General features: G+C 46.8%; 1 protein-coding gene across 9 annotated transcripts in view; it reads left to right on the top strand.

The window, feature by feature from the left end:
* The window catches only part of NDRG3 (NDRG family member 3), a 117,013-nt gene that overhangs the window by 47,554 nt on the left and 47,886 nt on the right, over positions 1-21,573 (top strand). For 5 of the 9 annotated variants that reach the window (XM_025214672.1, XM_025214669.1, XM_025214671.1 and 2 more), the window contains exons 2-3: positions 48-153; positions 12,695-12,730. In XM_025214672.1, coding sequence (XP_025070457.1) covers positions 97-153; positions 12,695-12,730 — 93 coding nt within the window. In that variant the 5' untranslated portion in view covers positions 48-96. Of the gene's footprint in view, positions 1-44; positions 154-8,465; positions 8,522-12,694; positions 12,731-21,573 lie in introns of those variants that run through there. The other 4 variants (XM_025214674.1, XM_025214675.1, XM_025214670.1 and 1 more) reach the window with 4 other exon arrangements.

Raw genomic sequence — 21,573 nt, 5'->3', positions numbered from 1 at the left:
GGAAGCACATTTTAAAATGTCATTTTTATCATATCCTTCTGTTTCAGCATCACTGGTTTGCTACTCTGAAGATTACGTGGCTCCATATCTGTTGCCATGGATGAACTTCAGGATGTTCAGCTGACAGAGATCAAACCCCTCTTGAATAATAAGGTAACATTTACTGCCCCTTGACTCAGCCTGGAGGACCATAGCTAACTATCTCTGTGTAGCCAGCAAGAACCATGGGCTGTGAGAAATGTCTAGTAAGTTCATCCTTGAATGATAAAATACATTCTGGATAACAAATTCTTTCTCTTGACTTAGTTCAGGGGCGGGCAGTTATTTTGGGTGGAGGGCTGCTTACCCGGTTTTAGCAAGCTGCCGCATGGGTAGCCCTGCCCCTTGACAGGTGCCCTGCCCCCTGGTCACCATCTTGGGACCAATTTACTAATGTCTTGGGACCAGTGTCCCAGGGCCAGCACTGGTGGGGCGCAGGCTGGCAGGGGTCTGTGTAACTGGGCTGAGGGGTCCACTCGCCAACCACATCCCCCCCAGCTGCCCTGTACGGATAAAGGAGTAACAAAAAAAATAATAAAGGACCAAAATCTTGCATATGTTTCACTCAGTTTGATTGGATTGTGGGAAGTTGGATTAGTACTGACACTAGGACAGAGCTGCAACCCAGCTGTGGTACACTGGGACAGCTGAGACCAACCAAGATTGCTGCATGTATGTCATGCTAGAGCAGAGCGGAGACCTGGGAAGCTCACTGCATGCCACACCAGGGCAGAGTTGAAACCCAGCAGGCTTCCTGTATGCATGCCACACCAGGGCAAAGCTGAAACCTAGTGGGCCTGCTGCATGCTAAGCACTAAAAGCCAGCTGCCTATGCTCGTTAGCAGTTAGTTGACTTTTAACCATTCTCCTTGAACCAGTGGCAAGCCAGCCAAGTACATGGAGTGCTAGAGCAAGCAGCAAACTGGTGAGCTGCATGTGGGTGCTCAGAGTGGTCAGGGTGTGCTGGGATTGCATCCTTGAGAGTGGTGGGGAGTGTTGGCTTGGGGCCAGCACCACCCCACAGAGAAACTGAATTTAGGAGGGTTGAAAGTTTGCCCGCGGAGCAAAGCATTGGAAAGGTCTGGGAATGGTGCATCCAGGGATGCTGAAGGAATGAAAATAGATCTTTTTATCTCCGTGGAACAAACTAATAGTACCATGGCCCAGTCTGAAGATGACACACCTCCTGTCTATATAGCTGAACAATGGTGTTCAAACAGTATAGTGACATCACCTTTGTGTAAGGCCGATGACAAGAGGGGGAATAATGTAGCAGAAAGCCCCCCCTTTTCCTCTTGCCTGCATATCCCTCTTTGGATACGTTTCTCTTCTTCTACCTTTTCTTCCTTCCTCTTTCTTTCAGTATAAGATAAAGAATTGTGTTTTAAAGTTTGTATGTGTGTATTTTGTATCTCCCCTTGTATTTTGGTATTTTTATCTATTTGTGTGCCATGGCATTACTCTTGTAGCTTATATTTTATACTCCTCACCTTTTAACTAAATATGTTTAGTTTCAGAAGTAAGTTATACACTGTAACAATGTTAACAAGGGCAGGGATTAAACTGCTGCTTCCCTGTATCATGCGGGCCCCTGAAAGAGTGAGTGAATCAGTGATTGAATGCGTAACACAGTAGCAGGCAGCAAGCCGGGGACCAACTTTTGGGCTGAATATCTCCAGATCGACCGCTCCCAGAACCCTATTCAAAATTCATCAACAGACTCCCAAACCTGTACATGCGGATGACCCCTGGGGCTGACAGATGCCATCCAGTAGCCACCGAGGGGGAAGTCCCACGAGGGTCAACGACCCCTGGATTGGGCAAACCTGAAAACTGGGGAGTCACCAAAGTCTGCCAAGGACAGATAAAAAGCAGTGAAAAGTGACCCTCAGTGCCGCCCTCTTCATCTCCAACTTGACCAGCACCTGACCTGTCCAGCCAGAAGGACCAGCCAGTGACCCCCTTCTGGAGAATAACACCACGCTGGAAGAAGCCTCAACTGGCCATCGATGGCAGACTCCAGCGCCTGTGGGATAGGTATACCTGACTCTTGTAGCTCGCTAGCATGTGTGTGGGGGGGAGGGACCAGCTCCAAGGTTTATGATTTGACTTCATTACAGTGTTTCAATCCGCCTAATAAACCAGAAGTTTAAGGATCCCGAGTTGGACATTTGTAGCCAGCAACAGTGGTCAGACTTGCTTCCTAGCAACCCTAGCAATAGCTGCTCCTTCCAGTGGCTACTGCTGCCAGAACTAGCCCTAGTGCCCAGGCACCCCGACCCATCTGCCCCACTGGGATTGTGGGACTGGGGCAGAGCTGCAACCCAGTCGCCTCGTGCCCCTGCCCATGGAACTGGTGCCCATCAGGGATGTACGGGCAGCAGATTGCAGCTCTGCTCCAGGCCCTGGCCCCACACTATCACTACCCTGCCAACCTGCTCTGTGTTCCCAGGCTCACCTGCCCATCCCGCTCCTGGATGCTTCTCCCTGCCCACCCATGACCCCATCCCAGCTGCCTAGCTGAGTGCAGAGTACAGCTACCTAGGAAGTTTTAGTGAGCTGTTTTTGGGGGGAGGCAGGGCAGGTACTGACCCAGCCCACAACAGCTCACCAAAACTCTAAGTGGCCCTCTGGTGCAAATAATTGCCCACCCCTGGTTTAGAGGGCAGTTGGTACAGGTTAACACCTTGTTTGAAGTGCCATAATGGTGGTTTAAAAGTAACCTGTTATACCACCCTTACATTCTAGTGATATAGCAATGAAGTAAACTGTCTGCGTTTGTCAGCCCTGTGCCAGTGCCCATGAGCAGTTTCAGCCCAACATGGAAAAAGTTTACATGTTGGAAATGGAGTTAGCAACTTGGTAGGATGCATAGAGTTAATAACCTCACACGAAGTTGTAGGCTGTGCAGAACAATTCTGTAAATAATGACATTGGGATTCATGCTGTTAGGGCAGAAAATGATATAGCTCCCAAGAGAATCTCCATTCTTTAATGCCCTTCAGGTGTGGGCGAACTTTTTGATTCTGATACTAAGGCAGTAAGTACATTGTGCCTGGTTCACCCTTCAAGTTACACCATGATTTTTAGTATGGTTTCAGACACCTAACTTATTGGGGCCAGTTACAGAAAGTACAATTAGAATGAGAAGAAATGGGTGGAACAGGCAATGCTTTAAAGCAGGGATCAGCAACCCCCGGCACGCATGCAGAGTATGGCATGCAAAGCCATTTTGCTCGGCATGCCACTGCCACCCCAGGCTCTAAGCAGCTGCTGCCAGCCACGGAGCTCAGGCTGCTCCCAGCAGGCGGCTGGGAGCCCTGCTGCAAGCAGACCGGTCTCCTTGGGCCATCTGTAGCTGAGAGGCTGCAAACAGCTACTCTGGGCTCTGACATGTCAGCATTCCAGCACCTTCCAAGGTAGACGTGATTTTTTTCGACACTCCGGCCAAAAAACGTTGCCTACCCCTGCTTTAGATCTATGATTGCTGTCTCTGTCTGACAGTGCTTTAGAGCTGTGATAAGTCAGGAGCTTTGCTCCTCATGCCCCTTTTTGAACTTTTCCTTTAGCTATAGTGAGCATTGCCTTTTGCTCCTTTCCCCTGCAGGCCCTCCATGGTATTGTTCTTCCAACAATGAAATGTCTTAAGGAAGTCTTGTCTCTTGACGAAGGCTCAGCTGAACTGTTCTTGGTAGCTTGAATGCTTAGAGTTAATGGAGGAATGCCCTTTTAAATAAACAGAGCATGCAGAGGTACTATGCTGCAAGTGGCCACTTTTCCTCTGTTGTGTAAGCAGACAGCCCTCTCCTCTGCAGCTGGGACTTCAATTGCCTATGTAAATGCAATAGCAAAAACCAACAAATTACAATACAACTGTCAGGGCTTTTGGATGTGGCTTCTCCCTGGTTTGGGAGATGTTGAACCTTTCCCTATTTGGGAGAAGAAGGTACGGTAGAATTTAAATGGAGACAGGCAACTTAATATTCATGTTTTGAAAGTAGTGGGGCTGACTGGAAAATAGAAAACTGCCACAGTTTTGGCATCTCCAGAGCCCCATTTCTTTTTCCTGAAATCTCAAGGCAACATGCAGAGGTTGTAAAAAGGTTATTATTTAAACAACCTAGGCACTTTTTTTCTGTTTGGATGTAAATTTGCCCTGCAGTTATTACAGGAATGTGATATTTACTAAATTGATTAGTCTCCTCCCATTGCACCCCAGTTAACTTTGACAAAGATTAAGCAGCATAAACGTAAAAGAGAATCCTCTCTTTGAAAATGATGCTTCTAACAAGTATGTTCCTTCAAATCCACTATGTTCCTTTTTACCTGCATACTGAAGGTGATGTGAAAATCTGTAGCTCTTACCATAGTTTGTATCCTTTGACCTTTAATCTCAGAGATCTTGATAACTAGAGGTGTGCTGATAGAGATTTTGGGGGCCAATACTGATATTTAAAGAGGCATATCGGCCGATACTGATCCAATATCCAATACAGCTTCCTCCAGGTGGCAAGTGTGGTGTGGTGGAAGAGGTGTGGTGGTGGGGGACAGATCAATGCTCCCTGCAGTGAGGGATGGGGCAGGGGCAGGCACTGCCCAGCTGGGGGGGAGGATGCGGGATGGAGGCGTGGGTCATGGGGTAGGGACAGCTCCTGCTGCTGCTTGCACCCTGGGAGGCCAAGGGCGTATACCCCCAGATGTGTGTGGCTCAGAGCAGGTTGCAGCTGCAGGGTGGAGCTGGCACTGCATGGGGCTTTTCTTACCAGGGACTGAGCTCGAAATGGGCTCCGGCATCTCTGGGAGGAGGCTGCAACCACCCCAAATTTTGCCACAGTTCCAGTCCCAGCCGCGCAGCACCACGGCCCCAGATTTTTCTGGTGCTTGGGTGGAGGTGGGGTGTTCAGCCAGGGCTGCATCATGCAGCAGCATGGGACTGGGAGCAGAACTGTGGCAAAATTTGGGATGGCTGTCCTCCACCCACCCCAGCTGGGCAACGCCTGTGCCTGCCCCTGCCCCCTCCCTCACCATGGGGGGAGTTGATCTGCGTTGCAGTTGCACACAGCACGGGCATTTATCAGCCAAATTAGCAGCCCCATTGGGCTAGCTGATATCTGATATAGACAGTTTTCTTCATATCGGTACTGATCCAATATCGAACCAATGTATTGGCACTTCTGCTTGAGACCAAAAATCAGAGCAGCATGAGCAGGTAGTGAAGATGGTTTGCATGGCAGTCAAGAATGCTACATTGAGTACAGAAGAACTGGTTGTTCTATTACACATTCTGGAGTGCAGTGGTGATTCTGTAGTCTAGTGGTTAAACTTTGCTACCTTTGTCTTTCCCTCTGCTTCTGTCCCTGTCCTGTAGCATGTCTTCTTTTCCCAATCTGTTCCCACCCCTCTGTATTTGAATCAAGTTGCTTACTTCTCTTTGTTTCTGTGTAACAAGGCCTTCAGCATTTTGGGTAGCTCCTGGAGCTCTTAACCCCTGGATTGTGCACACGTTAACATGTGAAAATGGTTTTAAGCACTCGTTATGCAGCTTAGTTATGCCACTTCAGAGCAGAATTATCTTTGATCCATGCTAAATGGATCCAAGCGGTGCTAGATTATACCTAGTATAAACACCCCACCTGCCTCCGTCTCCAACACCCAGATTTCTTCTCGCTGCCTCCCCCATCCCTTGCTTACTTGTAGTTGCCTGTGGTGTCTGTCCCAAGAGAAGAGGCAGGGAAGAATTAAATTGGCTGCCCAGGTTGTGGTGGTGGTGGTGCTGCTGCTTCCTGGGCCAGAAGAGTAGCAGCCCAGCATCAGCAGTGGCAGGGCAGGGAGTTTAACTCTTCCCTGCCTGCTCCCCGGGGACAGACAGTGCAAGCAGTCCCAAATAAGTAATGCTCCAGAGGCAGGGAAGGGGGGTGGGGAGGAGGAAGGGAGAGCCCTGGGGGTACAGAGAAACCTGGAATGGGAGTGGGAGGGGGGCAGAATGTGTACCTTTCAGTTTTCCAGGCCCCTGCTAGCCTTCAGTGTTACTGCTTCAAACTTGAGCTAGCGCTAAACACCCATCAACTTTAGTGTGGCTCAGTATAAGGTATAACAAGGCCCTAAAGTACTACCAGTAAAGAAAGCATTGAGAAACACTGAAACATGAAAAACACAGTCCCTGAAGCTCTGGCTTGGATCATGCCTAGTTCCTGTCAAACGCTAAAAACAGACAATGGGTTTGATACAGTCCTGATTAGATAGGGATCTGAATGAACCAAAACAGACAGGACCCAACCATTTACACACTAGGCTTAAATTGCAAGCAAGTCAAATCAGCTGGTACTGTTTGGAGGCAGAGTGTTAATTCAAAAAATTCATAGGTACTTAATGTGGGACAGTAGGCTTATCTGTTTGTAAGATCTGGGGTTTGCTGAGAGACAAGGCACTTAACTGCAAACCAAGCTGGTTGTCTGTTTTAGCCAAATCTGCAGAAAAAATTGCTGCTAACTTTTCACACCCCTCTACTGACCACATATAAAGAGCAAGTTTCAGAAGCTTACAATTTAACCAAATCTGAGTTGATTTTTTCAGATCAGAAAAAGACACCTGCCTGACCCCAGGACAATATACCTGCCAAATTCTGAGTTTTTCCTCCAGAGCATAGAGGCAGTAGAAAATCTGACAAAATGACTGTTTTGTATTTTAGGGTGACCAGAACATCACCCCCTGCCCACAATATTTACTCTTAGAAATAACAGAGGTGTTTTAGCTAAAACTTTTATAAAAAAAAATATTAAGCCTGTAGGTAGACATCGTCAGCCTGACTAGTATAGTTTGGAAAACTCAAATGAGCAATTTTAAGTGCCCTTTAAGAGAAAATGTTATCAAGCTTAAATTTAGGTGTTGCTACCAACTCTGCCTCTAATTAGAAAAAATAAAGAACTGATTTTCTTAGTCTGTAATAGATTTTATAATAGAGGGCGCTCTGATCCTGCAGACAAAAGCATTCTAAGATCTCCTAGCTAGAAACTGAAGCTAAGACCAATTCACGCTAAAAACAAGGTGCATCTTTTTAATGTGAGTATTATTAACCACTGTAATAATTGAACAAAGGGTTTGGTAAGTTGTCCGTAACTTGAAGTCATCAAGCCTGAATATTTTTCTAAATCAATGATTCTCAACCCCTGCTCAACCACACCTCAGGGTGCCACAAGATCCTTTTAAACCTGCCATGGAGTGCAGCCCAATATTACCACTGTTAGGTGCATGAACAGCCTCACATGATTCACTAGATAAAACAGAAATTTCAAATAGGAATCCAAATAGGAAGCCTTCTGACCTGCTTTGGTTTTTCAGAGGTTTGTGCAAGAGAAGAGTTGCTCATCATTTTTCTGCAGTCAAAAAAAAAAAAAAATGCAGTTGGTCCAGTAAAAGATATATAACAAAAAACTTTGCTGCTTATACATTTCCTGAACCACCATGGCTACAATATTTCAGTCTTTATAAACAGTATCTATCTCATCTCTTATCAGCTTTAGTTCAAACAATCAGGCTTGATGCAAAAATCACTGGGTAAGATTCTCTGGACTGTATTTTGTATCATATCAGGATTACTGATCACTGTGGTTCCTTCTGGATTTAAAACTGAATTTCTAAATATCCACTGTCTCCTGAGAAATGGATTTTGTGTCATTTAGGAGGTAAGGGAAACGGAGAATTTTTTCAGCTAAGAATTAGCAATATTTCTTTAAAGAATTCTCCATTCAAATGGTAACAGCAGGTGTAACCATCAGATGATCAGAAACTAAATGCTCTTCAATTACCTGGCCCTTATGGGTAGGGTATTCCACCATTACTCATTCCAAGGTACTTTTATCTTCCTCTGCAATGTCTGTTTTACCTACTGGAGGTCCTGGACCTCCTTTCTCTATCTGGGATGAGGAGAGTACCCAGCAGTCTATCAAGAGCCATTAGAACCAGACCACAGATCATATATGAACAGATCACAGCATATATGTCAGCTCACAGGAACAACCAGGATTGTCAGCAGTCCCAGACCCAAGCCAAATGTCAAAACATAGTACGGAAGAACTTGTAATGTCAACTGAATCTCAGGTGCCTGTTGGGGGGTGAAATGCCTTTACTGTGAAGAACTCTATCAGATACTTGTGGGTGGTGATTCTATAGAACCACACTTCATTGCCAATTCTGGGATGAGCCCAAAGCCACCTGACAGCAAAGATACAGAAGATAAGGACTAGGTTCCAGCTCTGGCTCCAACTCAGGCTCAGGAGGATCCTAAGAAATCCATTCTAGGGGGGACTGCCAAGCAGGAGATATAGCAGCCATTGGGACAGGACAGCTTGGATGGCACTGACATCAGGAAGGACCATGTGACCTTCCTGTCATTTTCTCATTTGATTACCCTGCCCTCATTTTCTCAGCACCCAGACCAGCTGTTTGGAGGGAATGCCTACATGGCCAGACACCAAACTAACTGGTAAGTAACAGTGTAACCCTCACTCTGGCAGCATCACTACCCCCTCTCTTCCACTCTCCAAACAGTCAAAGGCACCCAGTGCCCTGCTTTGAACAAACCCTGGTGTATGCCTGGACCTGCAAATGTCCACTTGCAGATTCATGGTATCAAGATAGTCAGAACAGAAGGGGAAGCCCAATATTGGCCACAAGGAGAGGACAAAAGTAGCTACAGGCAGCCTGTGGGGTAGTCAGTGAGCTTGGGGAATTTGTTCCTATTTCCTGGGCTTTAGGGGATTGTTCCTATACCCTGGGCCACTAGAAGGCCAAACTGCTAACATAGCCTACTGTGGTCTGCTGTAAGGGAATTGACTGTCAGTTTCAGCCACAGGCCAATAGGGTTGCCAAGAGAGTCCTATCCATCATGCACCCTGGGAAGGTAGGGTTCTTTTGACAGTAACAACTGAGGCCATTAAGAGACTTGTTTTGAGTCATTCAGTCCATGATAATTTGCATCATCACTCTGTTATATCTCTCCTTGTAATGGTTGTCACTTTTGCCATTGACAGTTTATCTCTTGCGCTCCCCCCCCCCCCCCCCCCCCCCCCTGTAAACCTGAGGGGCTGCCAATCCATAGGAGGTCATGTCCTCCTCTTCCCCACCCTCCTTCCCCCCAGTTTCTCCCATCATACATGATTATGTGCCCACTTCTTAGGGGAGAAGTCAAACCTGCTTGATTTTTTTTTTTTTTTTTTTTTTTGAAGTGGTTGTGCTTCTCCCTCCCCTTTTCCAACTGCTGATTGACAGGACCCTCCCAACTCAGAGCCCAAGCTAACTTTTGCATGCCCATGCCTCTGCCCTTCTGTTGATGTTATGTCTAGGTGTAAGAATGGAGTTGCTCCTCCCTTCCCTACTCCAATCTCTGGACTGGCAGGACCTCAACCCTCAATGTGCCCCATCATCCTGTTTGCACCCCCTTGTTTTCCTCTGTGCTGGCTTTGGGATCACAGACACTTTTCCCTCACCATCCTTCAATACTCTAAGAAATGTACAAAGTTCCCTGGGAAGGCAACTTGAAGGAAAAAAAAGACCTTTTAGCCAAAGTAGTGTTTGTAGTTGCAAATATAGACAAGTTCAAGCAATGCAGCTAGGTTCTAGGTGGAAGGAGCATTTACCAGAGCTTGCCTGTGGTGCCATATGCACCCTTCCCCCCCCCCTCATCCCCACCACTCATGTATCCCTGTAGCAACAGCAGACTTGAGTCCTTTCAGAAATGAAGTTTGTAACAGAAACTACATAGCCAAATGGGCAGAAAAGCACTGGTAGGTCATGTGAAAAAGGGAAGAAGGTAATGGGCTAGGGTAATTTGCACTTTTTAGAGCATGCAGATAAGGCCTGTGTTTTGTCCATTCATTCATATCTTCCTTGCAGTTAGTTTTCTCCATATGGGTGCTGAAGATATTCCAGGAAGCTGGCTATAGAGTGCCTTATTATTACCTGGTGTCCTGGGGTAAAGTACTCACGTAGCCTTGCTCTGATGTTGAAAGGTTACCCTTTTCTTTCTGAGTTACCATAACTTGCATATCTCCAGCAATAAAAGAAAGTAGGCTGCAGGGCTTCCCTCCACCGTGGCATATAGCTGGTATGTCTTGCAGATGACACATGCAGGAGGGTCACAGGCCCTCACGTGATCATGATCTGTAAAACTGAAGAAAATATCAAGAACCTCTGGGATTCGAGGGTCAACCAAAGTACCCAACTCTCCAGTCAACCCCAGAATCTGGGCAGTCCAAGTAAAAGGCACCTTTATCAGGTTGATCCTATATCTTGGGGTCAACAGAAGCATCCTGAGTGCTTGTGGTTGGCAAATGAGGTTTGATTCCCATCCCAGCATCTTGAGGCAGATGTGTTTACCATGTAGGGCAACTAGATCAAATGTGATGAGGCTTTCAAGACGGAATGCAAAAATTTTATTTCGGAATTCATTTATCACTAGGTCATGTAATAAAGATTCCTTGCCTACTGTTTTTCTAGGGTCAACACCCACAGCTGTCACTGTTCTTACTGGTGTTGCTGTTTAGGTTCCAAGGTCTCTGCATGTGACTGCAGCTCAGTGAATTGTCAGGCTGAGGAGGATAAGGAAGAAGAGCAAGGAGGAAGAACGATGAAGCTGTGGCATGGGAAAACAATATGGAGATGTGGATGGAGAAGCTTCATATGGAGAGGGACACTGGATTTTCATAGCCACCTTCAACAGGCATATGAAGAACTTCCAAGCCATGCTCTGTTTTGTTCAACAGACATGCATCTCTCCCTCCCACCTGAGGGTGGAGCTCTTCCCCCCCCCCTCCCGGTCAGGGGTCTGTATTTGCAACCTCAGCCAGGGCATCCAGCATGTCCCAAACAACTTCCTCTACAGAGACACACCTCCATTCTCCATGACCCCAAGAGTTCCTCTGGCTCTCCTGGCTCAGGCCTAATCCCAGCCCCTTCCATTTCATGCCCAAACCTTCCTCAGGTTGTTTTAGCCATACTGTGAACAGGTCTCAAGCCTTCTCAGGCACTGTCACAGTCCCCCAACCTTGTCTGTCATTCAGTTCTATTGCCAGCCTTTTCTGCTGTAAGGTCACATAACCTTTTCACCAGCCTAGGTAGAAGCTTTAGAGTGCTGTCCTTCCAGGAGTGTTTGGAGTTGTGGGGCCTGGATCAGCTCCTCTCCACATCACAGAGTCTTCAGCAGCACTCATCCAGGGAAAGCAGCTCTTCAGTCCCTCTGCACAGTGACACTGACACACTCCGCTCCCAAGACTCCTCCTTCCCACTGACCCCTCACCCCATCCCCAGGGGCATTACAAGTCTGACCTGCAAGGCACAGCTGCCTGCAAGCCATCTTCAGAATATTTTATCTTTCTTTGAGATCATAAACCACCCCTAGCATGCCCTACCCCAGTTTGCAAAGCATTTTCTTTCAAGATCACAGGACACAGCGTTTGAATACTTGTAATATTTAATAAAGACTCTTTTTCCTGAAATAATTTTTCAGTGAATTGACATAAACTTCAGTTGAAGGCACCAGTCTTTGTCCTGCCATGTGGCATAAAATGGTTGGAATAGTTCACCAGAGCATCTCTCAAAAGAACAGCCCAACAGTTGTGGTGCTTAAGAGGCTCAGTTTCTGGGGCCTGATACCAGCTGGAAATCTTCTGGGGTTCCACTTCCCTTGGTCTATCAAACCGTTATGCAGCACACAGGCTAAAACAGCCATCCAGAATAGGTACTGCTTACTAACTTTCAGACACACTATCTCTGCTGTGTCTTGATGTAGTCAAAAGGTGTATCCCCTAGTCAATAGGTAACTGTTCAGCAGCTTGTTAAACAGCTCCTTCCTGGCATTCAGGTGACTAGTGTAGGACTTTGTGAGTCATGGGAGAAGCTGTGAAATAGTCATTCCTTCTAGTTCCATGCTGGAAGCACTGCCACCAAATGCTCCATTTGTCCTAAAGGCAGCAGGCCAAAGTTCACAGTATCTATCTCAAAGACCTTGACCAACCACCCAGTATTCCCATATATGAATGCTCTGCAGCACAATGGAAAAATACCCTTTCTGGCTTGTGTATATCATACCTTAGAGGACACAGGAATACAATATGCATGCTGTTGATGACTCCAGTGCAATTCTGAAATCCTGTATGGGCAAAGGTGGCTGTGGTTTGGAGAGGCAGAGGAGCTGTGATGCTAACTCCTTCTGGGTGATGCAGCACACTTCCCAGACAGCTGATTCAGTTGTAGAACTCTGCTCTCCAGACCCTAGCTGTGAAGCAGCACAACAGCATTGGCTCCAACATATTTTGAAGTGCATTTGTTAGGAGGGGTCTGTATGTTTATGTGGTCCTTATGCATTTCAAATAAAGGTGGGATTTAAAATGTTTTACGTGTATCTCTATCCCGAAGCTTAGTGAGCCACAGGTTAATCCACACAGTTCTATGAATCGATGGATCTCCAAAGACTTTTCTGTGTGGTGCCAATCCTTTCTTTTGTTAGCTTGTTTTCTGGTGGAGTACTGGCAGACCAGATTGACGTGATGGAGCATAGCCCTCCAAGAGGTGCCCCTCACATTAGTTCTGATGCTGAATTTTTCAGTTGTTTTGGAGAAATCATGCTGAATACTGATTCTGTCTTATTTTTTGTTGACAGAATGCTTCCAGAAACTTTCAGGACTTTAACTGTCAGGTAAGCAGGATGCAGCTACAGGGTACCTGTTGACAGCCTTTGTACACAAAACAATGAATGATCTAGGTCAGGGGGTCAACAACATTGTGCAACAGGGCAGAGGGAGGAGGGGCTTTGCTTAATTAGTTTAGCTCCAAGCAAGGGCCACTTACAACCTAGTCTATAGCACCACCATAACTGTGTCCCCTAACAGTGCTTCTGCCGTGCAAGAAAAGCCCCAACTGCCAAAATGCCTTAGAAGTCCCCCTGGCTCAGATAAAATGACTCTCCATACTATAGGTTGCTGACTCTTGGTCTAGGTGGAAAGCAGTGCTGGTCTGGGGTGACACATTGAAGCTAAACTGGACCTGAAAAACACAATCTCAATCCAAGTCTTTGAAGATGTCACTGAGCAGAACTGAAAATCTCAATTTAGAGAAGCAGCTCCTGTTGCCAGCTTTCCACCCTCCCTCTTTCCAGCTGCTGTTTTATTATGTGCTGACCAGCCTATCTCTTCAGTTCAGGTTCTCCCTTAAAATCCACAATGCTAAGTGGTGATGCAGCAAAATTCAGGAATGTTAGTGTAAGAGTAGTGTAAGAATGAGCTGCAAGAGCCAGTGAGCTGACAAGGGAATTCCTGTTACCAATAGACCCTTTCAGGACTGAAAAAGTATCACAGACAAATTGTTGGACATCTGAATATGTTCCAAGTGTATTCCAGTGGTGCACCCTCACAGTCTGACAATGTCCTCCTTCCTACATGTCTTCACTATGCTCAGGTGCTTTGGCTTTTGGAAATGCATACTTACGCAGTGCTAACCATTTAACTTGAAGGCTGGCTTGAGTGGAAGGAAGAATGGGGAAGGAGAAATGCAGTTTTCCTGGGCTATGGCATGCTCAGCTAATCAGCAGGCTAGTCTGATGGATGCAGCAGATATCTGGAGTAAGAGACCTTGATTCTATTTCCATCCTTGCCAGGAATTCATTGTATAAATGCAAGGAAGTCACTTCTCTTCCTTGCGCTTCACTAGCACTGCTGCACTTTTTTTTCTCACAAGGGTGGTTGCCGTGCTAAATAAGATGTGTATTAAATACTTTTATTATGCAGAAATGAAGTAACACCTTGTATTTTCAGTCTATTTCGTCAGATGCTATGAATGGAGTTGCAGAGAGCAAGGGTACTAAATAGAAAGGAATAGCATTGTTTAAAAGTTTTGTTGTTTAAGAACAGCTAGTCTGAGGCCAATTATGGTATGTCCAGGGAGGTTAAAATGTGTTTATATACAGGCTTTTGTGTCTTTGTGGAATTGGTCACATCAGTGTCCAATCATTCTTTTATATAGGGATCGCCCTGTCTGTTCAATGTAAACAGTTAAGGGGCACTGAAAATGGGTGATGACATATATGACAGTGGTAGAGGAACAGGTAAATGACTCTGGGTGTTACTATAATCTCAGTTATTTGGTCCAGTGATTATATGGTCTGTGTTGATGAGAAAGGAGTACAGCTGGCATCGGCTGGAAGGCCTGGTAACTTGGTGAGAATAGGAGTTAGGTAGTCTGTTGCTGGAGGGAAGCTTTTTGAGGTTGAGGGCTGCCTATAAGCTGGGACAGGCTTGTCCCCCAAGGCTGCCTAGAGATGGTTGTCATTTTCCAGAAAGGGTTGGAGACCATTAATGATGTCTGATGTGTTTAAACTGGTGGCTGTAGGTGAGAAGATTATTTTTTTTCCTTGTCGTGGGGTTGCTGTTCTAGCAGGTCAGAATGGAATCTAAGTCTGGCTCTGTTGATTGGAGTGGCTATAGTTTTGGATCCTATTATAAGTTGGGATCTACTTAATTTGCAGTTTCGCTGATTTCACAGAAACCACGAAATCTGGGATTGTCCACAAAAGCACCCAAAAAAACCCACATTAATAAAAATAAAATTCTGGGTCCCCAGTGGGAGTCAGTGGTCCTCACTGCCAGGAGGGGAAAGTACCAGCTGACAGGGCAACCTGAAGGGCAACAGACAAGATGGCCACTGCCCCCTCATCCCTCCCCTCCCGTCATCCCTCCTCTTCTGTGCCAGTGAAAGGGCAGCCAGCAATCAAGATGGTAGCTGCTCCCTCTTCTTCCCTCTCCCCTTCCCCCTCTGCCAGTTAGCTCCAAGAGGTGGGGCCACCATGAAGTGACCGTGGAATTAGAGCTTTACGCTGCTGCAATCAACCCATGAAAATTCCTAAGTCCCCCCACAATTTAGGTAGACCCCTAATTATAGGTGTAGGAATCCCTGCTCCAGATCTGATGTATGCATTTCAGTCAGTGGGATCAGACCAGATATAGTTGTACTGTAGATCTTGCGTGTAGACAATGAATCTTGTGGTGTGCTTAGAATGAAAGCTGGTGGTGTGGAGACAGCTGTAGTGGTCAGTTGGTTTCCAATATAATGGGATGGTGCTCTGAGCATTGCAAAATTTTATAATGGTTTCCAATAAATGAATATTCTGGATGGAGTATTCAAGAGTTGGTTTGATGGAGGAATGGGAGTAGTTAAAGGCCTAATGGAATTTCTTTTGAGACTCCTTCCCATGTGTCCATACGATGATGTCATCACTATATCTTAGATATACCAGGAGAATGAGAGAGCAGCTATAGAGGAAGTGGACTTTAAAGCCTGTCATGAATATATGGGCATTTTCGAGTGCCATGCATGTACTTATGGGAGTACCTTTCATTTATAGGTACAGAGAATCTCCAAATCTGAACTAGTTGTATAGGAAGACAAAGCAGGAGGGGAGAATGCAGTGGAAACAAAAGCAGTGTCATTATCATAAGGGATAATGTTTTTTGTGGCTTGTAATCTGTCCTCATGGGTGATGTTGGTATACAGATATGTAATATCCATGGTAGCTAATATGGTGTTGGCTGAAAGTTTGCCAGTGTAGTCTAATTTGTTTATTACGGAGCCTGAATCTGGCACTAGACATGGTTGCCCAGTTTGCCCTGACTGCTTGTTTTCTGCACTTGCTCTCTGATGTGCTGTGCCATGTTTGTTGTTGTAGCTATTGTTCCATAGCCAGTCTGTAATTTTTCAAGTAAAATGGTCACAGGGGACCAATTAATTCGACAATTTGCTAAACTCAGGCAGCACTACTTTATGTACCATTTAGTTCACTGTAACAATGCAAATCCTAGCCTTATGTGCTGCCTGGTGAGGAGATCTTGAGGGGCATTTTCTTGTATACTCCAGTAATGCCAACTGTTGGGAAAACATAACAAGACTCAGGATTTCTAAGTCGAAATAATTCCAACTCATGATCTCCCGATCGAACCCTCAGATCTCTGGAGGAGGGAGGGAGGGAGAGAGAGAGAGAGAGGAGCAAGGGCTGCAATGAATGGGGCCCCAGGGCAGATCATCTAGAGGTGCTGGGAGGAGGGAGGTGACTCCCTGAACTATGCACACCCCCAGGGGGGGCAGAGGCAGGTTGCCCACTGCAGACTTGGGGTTCTGTGCCCTGCTGCCTTTGCCCCGGGAGCTCAGTCATGCGATGCCAGCGACAAGACCACCTCTAGCTGTTCAGATACTTCAGAAAAGTAGTTGCCAGCTATTTTCCAATTCTCTTTTCTATGGTAGATTGTCAAAGCAAACTGTTGAAAAGCATTTCCAAAAAACCCTCTTGCTGCTGTGCCCAGAATGTGCAGTGTGATGGAGTCATAAGTTATAGCCCCAAAAAGTCAATTTTGAATTTCTGTATTACTTGTAGTTCAGGCTTTTGTATGTCAAAGAATCACAATAAAGGCAGCTATGACTGAGAATCCAGCTGGGTTGCAGAGTTTCCCCCCAGGCCAAATACCTCTGTTGTTCTGAAGTCCTCAGGAAATTATTGGTAAGACTGTGCTTCAGCCTTGTGATGTTCATGAGTAGAATTATGTCCCAAATTAGCTGGGACAGTCATGGATTTCAGGCTGTTAGGAATTATGAGAGTCCTTGAAGTGCAGGGGTGTGGGTCGCAGTCTAGCTGGGAGTCCAAGCAGCTTGGAGCATCTTGCAAGCGGACAGACAGGCACTGCTGCTTGCCCAGCACACAGCCGCACCCCCACGATTTATAAGAACATGAGGCCAGCGGGGGCGGAGGGAGGGAGGCTGTGTTACAGATTTCCCAGATGATGTCGCGGATTTCTGTGTGGTCATCCTAGCCATGAGGGACACAACAATAGTGTCTTGGAGTCGCTTTGATTGTGTTGCCATAAACTAAATAATGAAATGGCATACAGAGAGAGGTCTTTCCATCTTCTTGCAGAGCATAGGTGTCATGCTTAGCCAGGGGTATTTACTATATTAGGGATATTAATATGGGTTTGTTATGGTTGGTCTGGGTAGAAGAAGCATACAAGGGTGGTTCAAAATATCAACTCAGAATATTTTATTTACAGGAGTTTCAGCTTAATCTCCTTCAGAGTATGCTCCTTCTGCAGCCACACACTTCTCCCAGCGTTTCTGCCATTGTTGGAAGCACCTCTGATAAGCAGTTTGTGGAATTGCTAAAAGCTGCTCAGTCACGTTTTGTTTTATGGTTTCTACATTACAAAATCTTCTTCCTTTCAAGATTTTCTTTAGGCGAGGGAAGAGAAAAAAAGTCGTCTCACAAGTGCTGCAGCCTCTATATTCACCTGATATGATCCCATGCAACCCTCAACTAAAGAAAACTTTGAAAGGACTGACATTTGCCACCAGAAGTCCTTTTTTCCCTTGCTCCCCACACTCCCCCCAAAGACTCCTTTTGGGAGTGGGGGGGTTGCCATCTTAGAACCAGGGGAAAAAAAACAAATCATAATATATTTTAATTTTATTACCAAAAATATTTTTGTGACTTGTGATTGTGTACTGTAGTTGGATAAATGACCAACACATGGGTTCAACAAACCAAGGTTTATTGCATAGTATATGTATAACTGAGGCAAACTTAGCAGTTTATATAAAAATAACTCTTACTCATTCACACCATCCACACTAAGTCACCTATCCACAGCACTTGGAGTCACGCTGCGGTGGCCAGTTGCAGGCTTCTTCAAGGCAGTGTTCAGTCAAGAGGGGTGCCGGCTTCAATTCTCTTGACATGCAGATAGTCTGATGATGTTGGTTAAGGCATCCATCTGGGCTTGGCCTTCACTGCCCTTTTATCTTCAATGAGGCAGACTTCAATCGATGCCCAGAGACTTCTCCACCAATCACCACTCAATTCTTTACATGTGCTCATCTTTTGGACTCTGTTACTGGTTACGTGTTGTCTTTACATTCCAGTCCATTTTTCAGTTCTTATTCGTATCATCTCTACATTCCCGGACTACCGCCTGCACTTCATCCTGACGGTTATCTCTTTTTACGCCAAATATTTCATACCAGTCTGTCTAATACCTGCTGCAATTATCCAGCTATCAATCACACACCCAAAGAACACACATCCTTATTGCTTGTTTTTTTTATAAAATGGAAGTACATTTTAAAATGGCAGCTTAGCATAAGTATACCATAGTACAGATATAATATATTCTAAAACATATTCTAACATATTTCCCCCACTTGATACCCAGTTTATTAGGGTATCACTCTAAAGCATGTGTTGCCACTCTTTAGCCTCTACAATTTTTATATTCAGTTTATACATTGCACACATTATCTTGCAATATAAGGCTAAGGTTATTATAAACAACACACCAGCAATACAAATCAACACAATTATTAGATGCAACATTGTATTTAATACTCCAGTGGCTCTTGGTGACCATCCTAGCAAGCTTTCCCACCAACTCTGATGGGCCACATTCTCGACTTCCGTTAAAACTTTAGTTATGCATTTAGAATTGGTTTGCACAGTGACATAGGTCTTCCTGGCCTTCTCTTTTAAATTTTCCACATCTTGTATCAATTCAGGGTGTTGGACCATATGTCAGAGAGCTTCAGACAAAACCCTTAGACTAACAGACTAACTCCTTGACTCCCCTTGTGAGGTCTGCTCCCTTTTGGGGTCTCTGGCGCACCAGCTGGAGGAGCTCCAGGCCACAGTCCAGAGACTGCACGCCATCAGGGATGGTGAGCGGGAGATCGACTCCTACTACCAGGCCCTTCACCCCCTGGAGGTGGAGGGTAGACCACAGTTGCCTTCTAGGACAAGGGAGGACTCGGGGACCTCCCATGCTGTCCAGCGAAGGGGTTGGACCAAGATGGTCAAGGGCCCCAAGCCCTGCCACACCAAGGTCCCCACCCTGCTGGAGCTTTGCAACAGGTACAAACCTCTTGCAGCCCCAGTACAGCCTGCTAAGCTGCCAGCTCCGGTAAACAGCACAGGCTCAACTATAGCTACCGCCCCCACTCTCCCTAAGACAAAGCGCAAAGTGTTTGTTGTGGGAGACTCCATCCTGAGTGGGCAATCTGCCGCTCTGACCCCTTAGTCCAGGAAGTCTGCTGCTTCCCAGGAACCTGTATCTGAGACATTGCAGAGATCCTTAAACTCCTCCAGCCCACTGACCACTAACCTATGCTCCTTATCCATGTGGGCACAAATGACGTGGCTCGGAGCAATCCCAGCTGGGTCTGGAAGCGCTACAGGGATTTGGGAGTGGGGCTAAAGGGTTTGGGGGGCGCTAGTGGTATTTTCTTCGATCCTCCCAGTCTCAGGCTACGGGCTAAGGAGGGAAAGGAGGATTGAGGTAGTAAACCAAAGACTACGGGGCTGGTGTCATCAGGAAGGCTTCGGCTTCCATGACCACAGTCCGCTCTTTGGTGAGAGAGGCAGCGAGCTGCTGGGAAGGGACGGCCTCCACCTCTTTTCGCTGTGGAGGAGGCTCTGCTCAGCCAGACTGGCTGACCTGCTCCACCGGGCTTTAAACTAAGCCCGCTGGAGGATGGGGGGACTCGCACCACTGCTGGCCTGCTGAGCAACCCTTGCAAAGCCAGCAGGTCAAGGCACTTAGGGGAACCCACCCCTACCCCAGCCCTGGAACGAGCTGTGGGCAAGGCAAGGGCCCCTAAAGGGACACTTGCCTGTCTGCACACAAATGCCAGGAGCTTGGGGAACTTGTCCTCCTGCTTACCACAAATAATTACGATGTCATAGGGATAAGAGGCCTGGTGGGACTCCACCCGTGACTGGACCACAGGTGTAGACAGCTATACCCTGTACAGGAGGGATCGAGTGGACAAAAGGGGAAGGGGGGTAGCTCTCTATGTCAAGGAAAGCTACACGTCCCTGCAGGCTGACATTGGTGTCCAGGGTGGACAGTTGGAGACCCTCTGGGTTAAAATCCATGGGGAACACAGCACAGGGGACACAATGGTGGGAGTGTATTACAGACCTCCCACCCAGGATCAAGAGCTTGACCAGGAGTTCGCTAGGGAATTGACTGAAGCTGCGTGCTCCCGGTGCATGGTTGTCTCTGGAGACTTCAACGACCCTGACATCTTGTGGGAAGAGCGCTCAGCCAAATCAGAGCGGTCGCAAAGCTTTCTCTCGTGTGGATGAGCTCTACCTGACGCAAGAATTCGATGGGCCAACAAGAGATAAAGTGCTGCTTGATCTGGTACTGGCTACGGGGGATGACTTAATCAGTGACCTAACGATCGAAGGGAAGCTGGGTGACAGTGACCATGAGCTGATCACCTTCACCATCCACCGTAAAGCTGGCAAGTTAGTTAGCAATACAGAAGTCTGTCAGCTTTCCTGAAATTGAAGACAAGCTCAAGAGGCTTGTAGGTGAGGCCCTAAGGGACCATGACCCAAAGGGGAGGGGAGTTCAGGATGAGTGGCTGCTCCTCAAGGGAGCAATCCTGGATGCACAAGCAAAGCCTATTCCATCTCAGAGGAAAGGCAGCAAAAGGGCACAGCAGCCCCCTTGGCTCTCCAGGGAACTAGTGGACCTCCTGCGTCTAAAAAGAAAGACCTACAAAGGATGAAGGACCGGATCCACCTCCAAGGAGGAATATTCTGCACTGGTCCGGACCTGCAGGGAGCAAACCAGGGAAGCCAAGGTTGCGACTGAACTCCAACTAGCTACAAGTATCAAGGACAATAAAAAGTCCTTTTTTAGATACGTGGGGAGCTGGGGGAAAAGCAAGGGCAACATCAGACCCCTGCTAGACCAGATGGGACAACTGACAACCGATGCCCAGGAAAAAGTCAACTTGCTAAATGGGTACTTTGCATTAGTTTTTCACCAGTCCCAAGGGGCGCCCCTGCCCATTACAGGACAGGAACACCTGGGTGAGGATGATTCCTTACCCTCCATCAATGTTGACCTTGTGAAGGAACACCGTGAGAGGCCGGGCACCTTCAAGTCAGCTGGCCCTGACAGCTTACACCCCAGGGTACTCAAGGAGCTGGCAAGCATCATAGGCCAGCCACTAGCACGGATCTTCGAGAACTCCTGGCGCTCTGGTGAAGTGCCCGACGACTGGAAGAAGGCCAGTGTGGTGCCTAACTTCACGAAGGAGAGGAAAATAGATCCAGCAGACTACAGGCCCATCAGCCTGACCTCTATCCCAGGGAAGGTCTTAGAAAACATTATCAAAGAGAACATTCTTAACAGACTGGCCGATGGTAACATCCTGAGGGATAGCCAGCACGGGTTTGTTGCGGGTAGGTCTTGCTTGATGAATCTTATTTCCTTTTATGACCAAGTGACCTATCACCTGGACAAGGGAGAAGAGATTGATGTCGTATATCTTGACTTTAAAAAAGCCTTCGATCTGGTATCCCATGATCACCTCTTGGCAAAACTGGCCTTGGCTTCCCCATGATCCACTGGCTGGGGAATTGGCTCCGTGGTTGGACCCAGAGGGGTGGTGGTTGACGGAAGTCAATTGTCGTGCTCTGTGACCAGTGGGGGC

This window comes from Alligator sinensis, unplaced genomic scaffold (genome assembly GCF_000455745.1).
Source record: "Alligator sinensis unplaced genomic scaffold, ASM45574v1 scaffold249_1, whole genome shotgun sequence".
Lineage (NCBI taxonomy): Eukaryota > Metazoa > Chordata > Crocodylia > Alligatoridae > Alligator > Alligator sinensis.
This window is presented reverse-complemented; position numbering and strand designations above follow the sequence as displayed.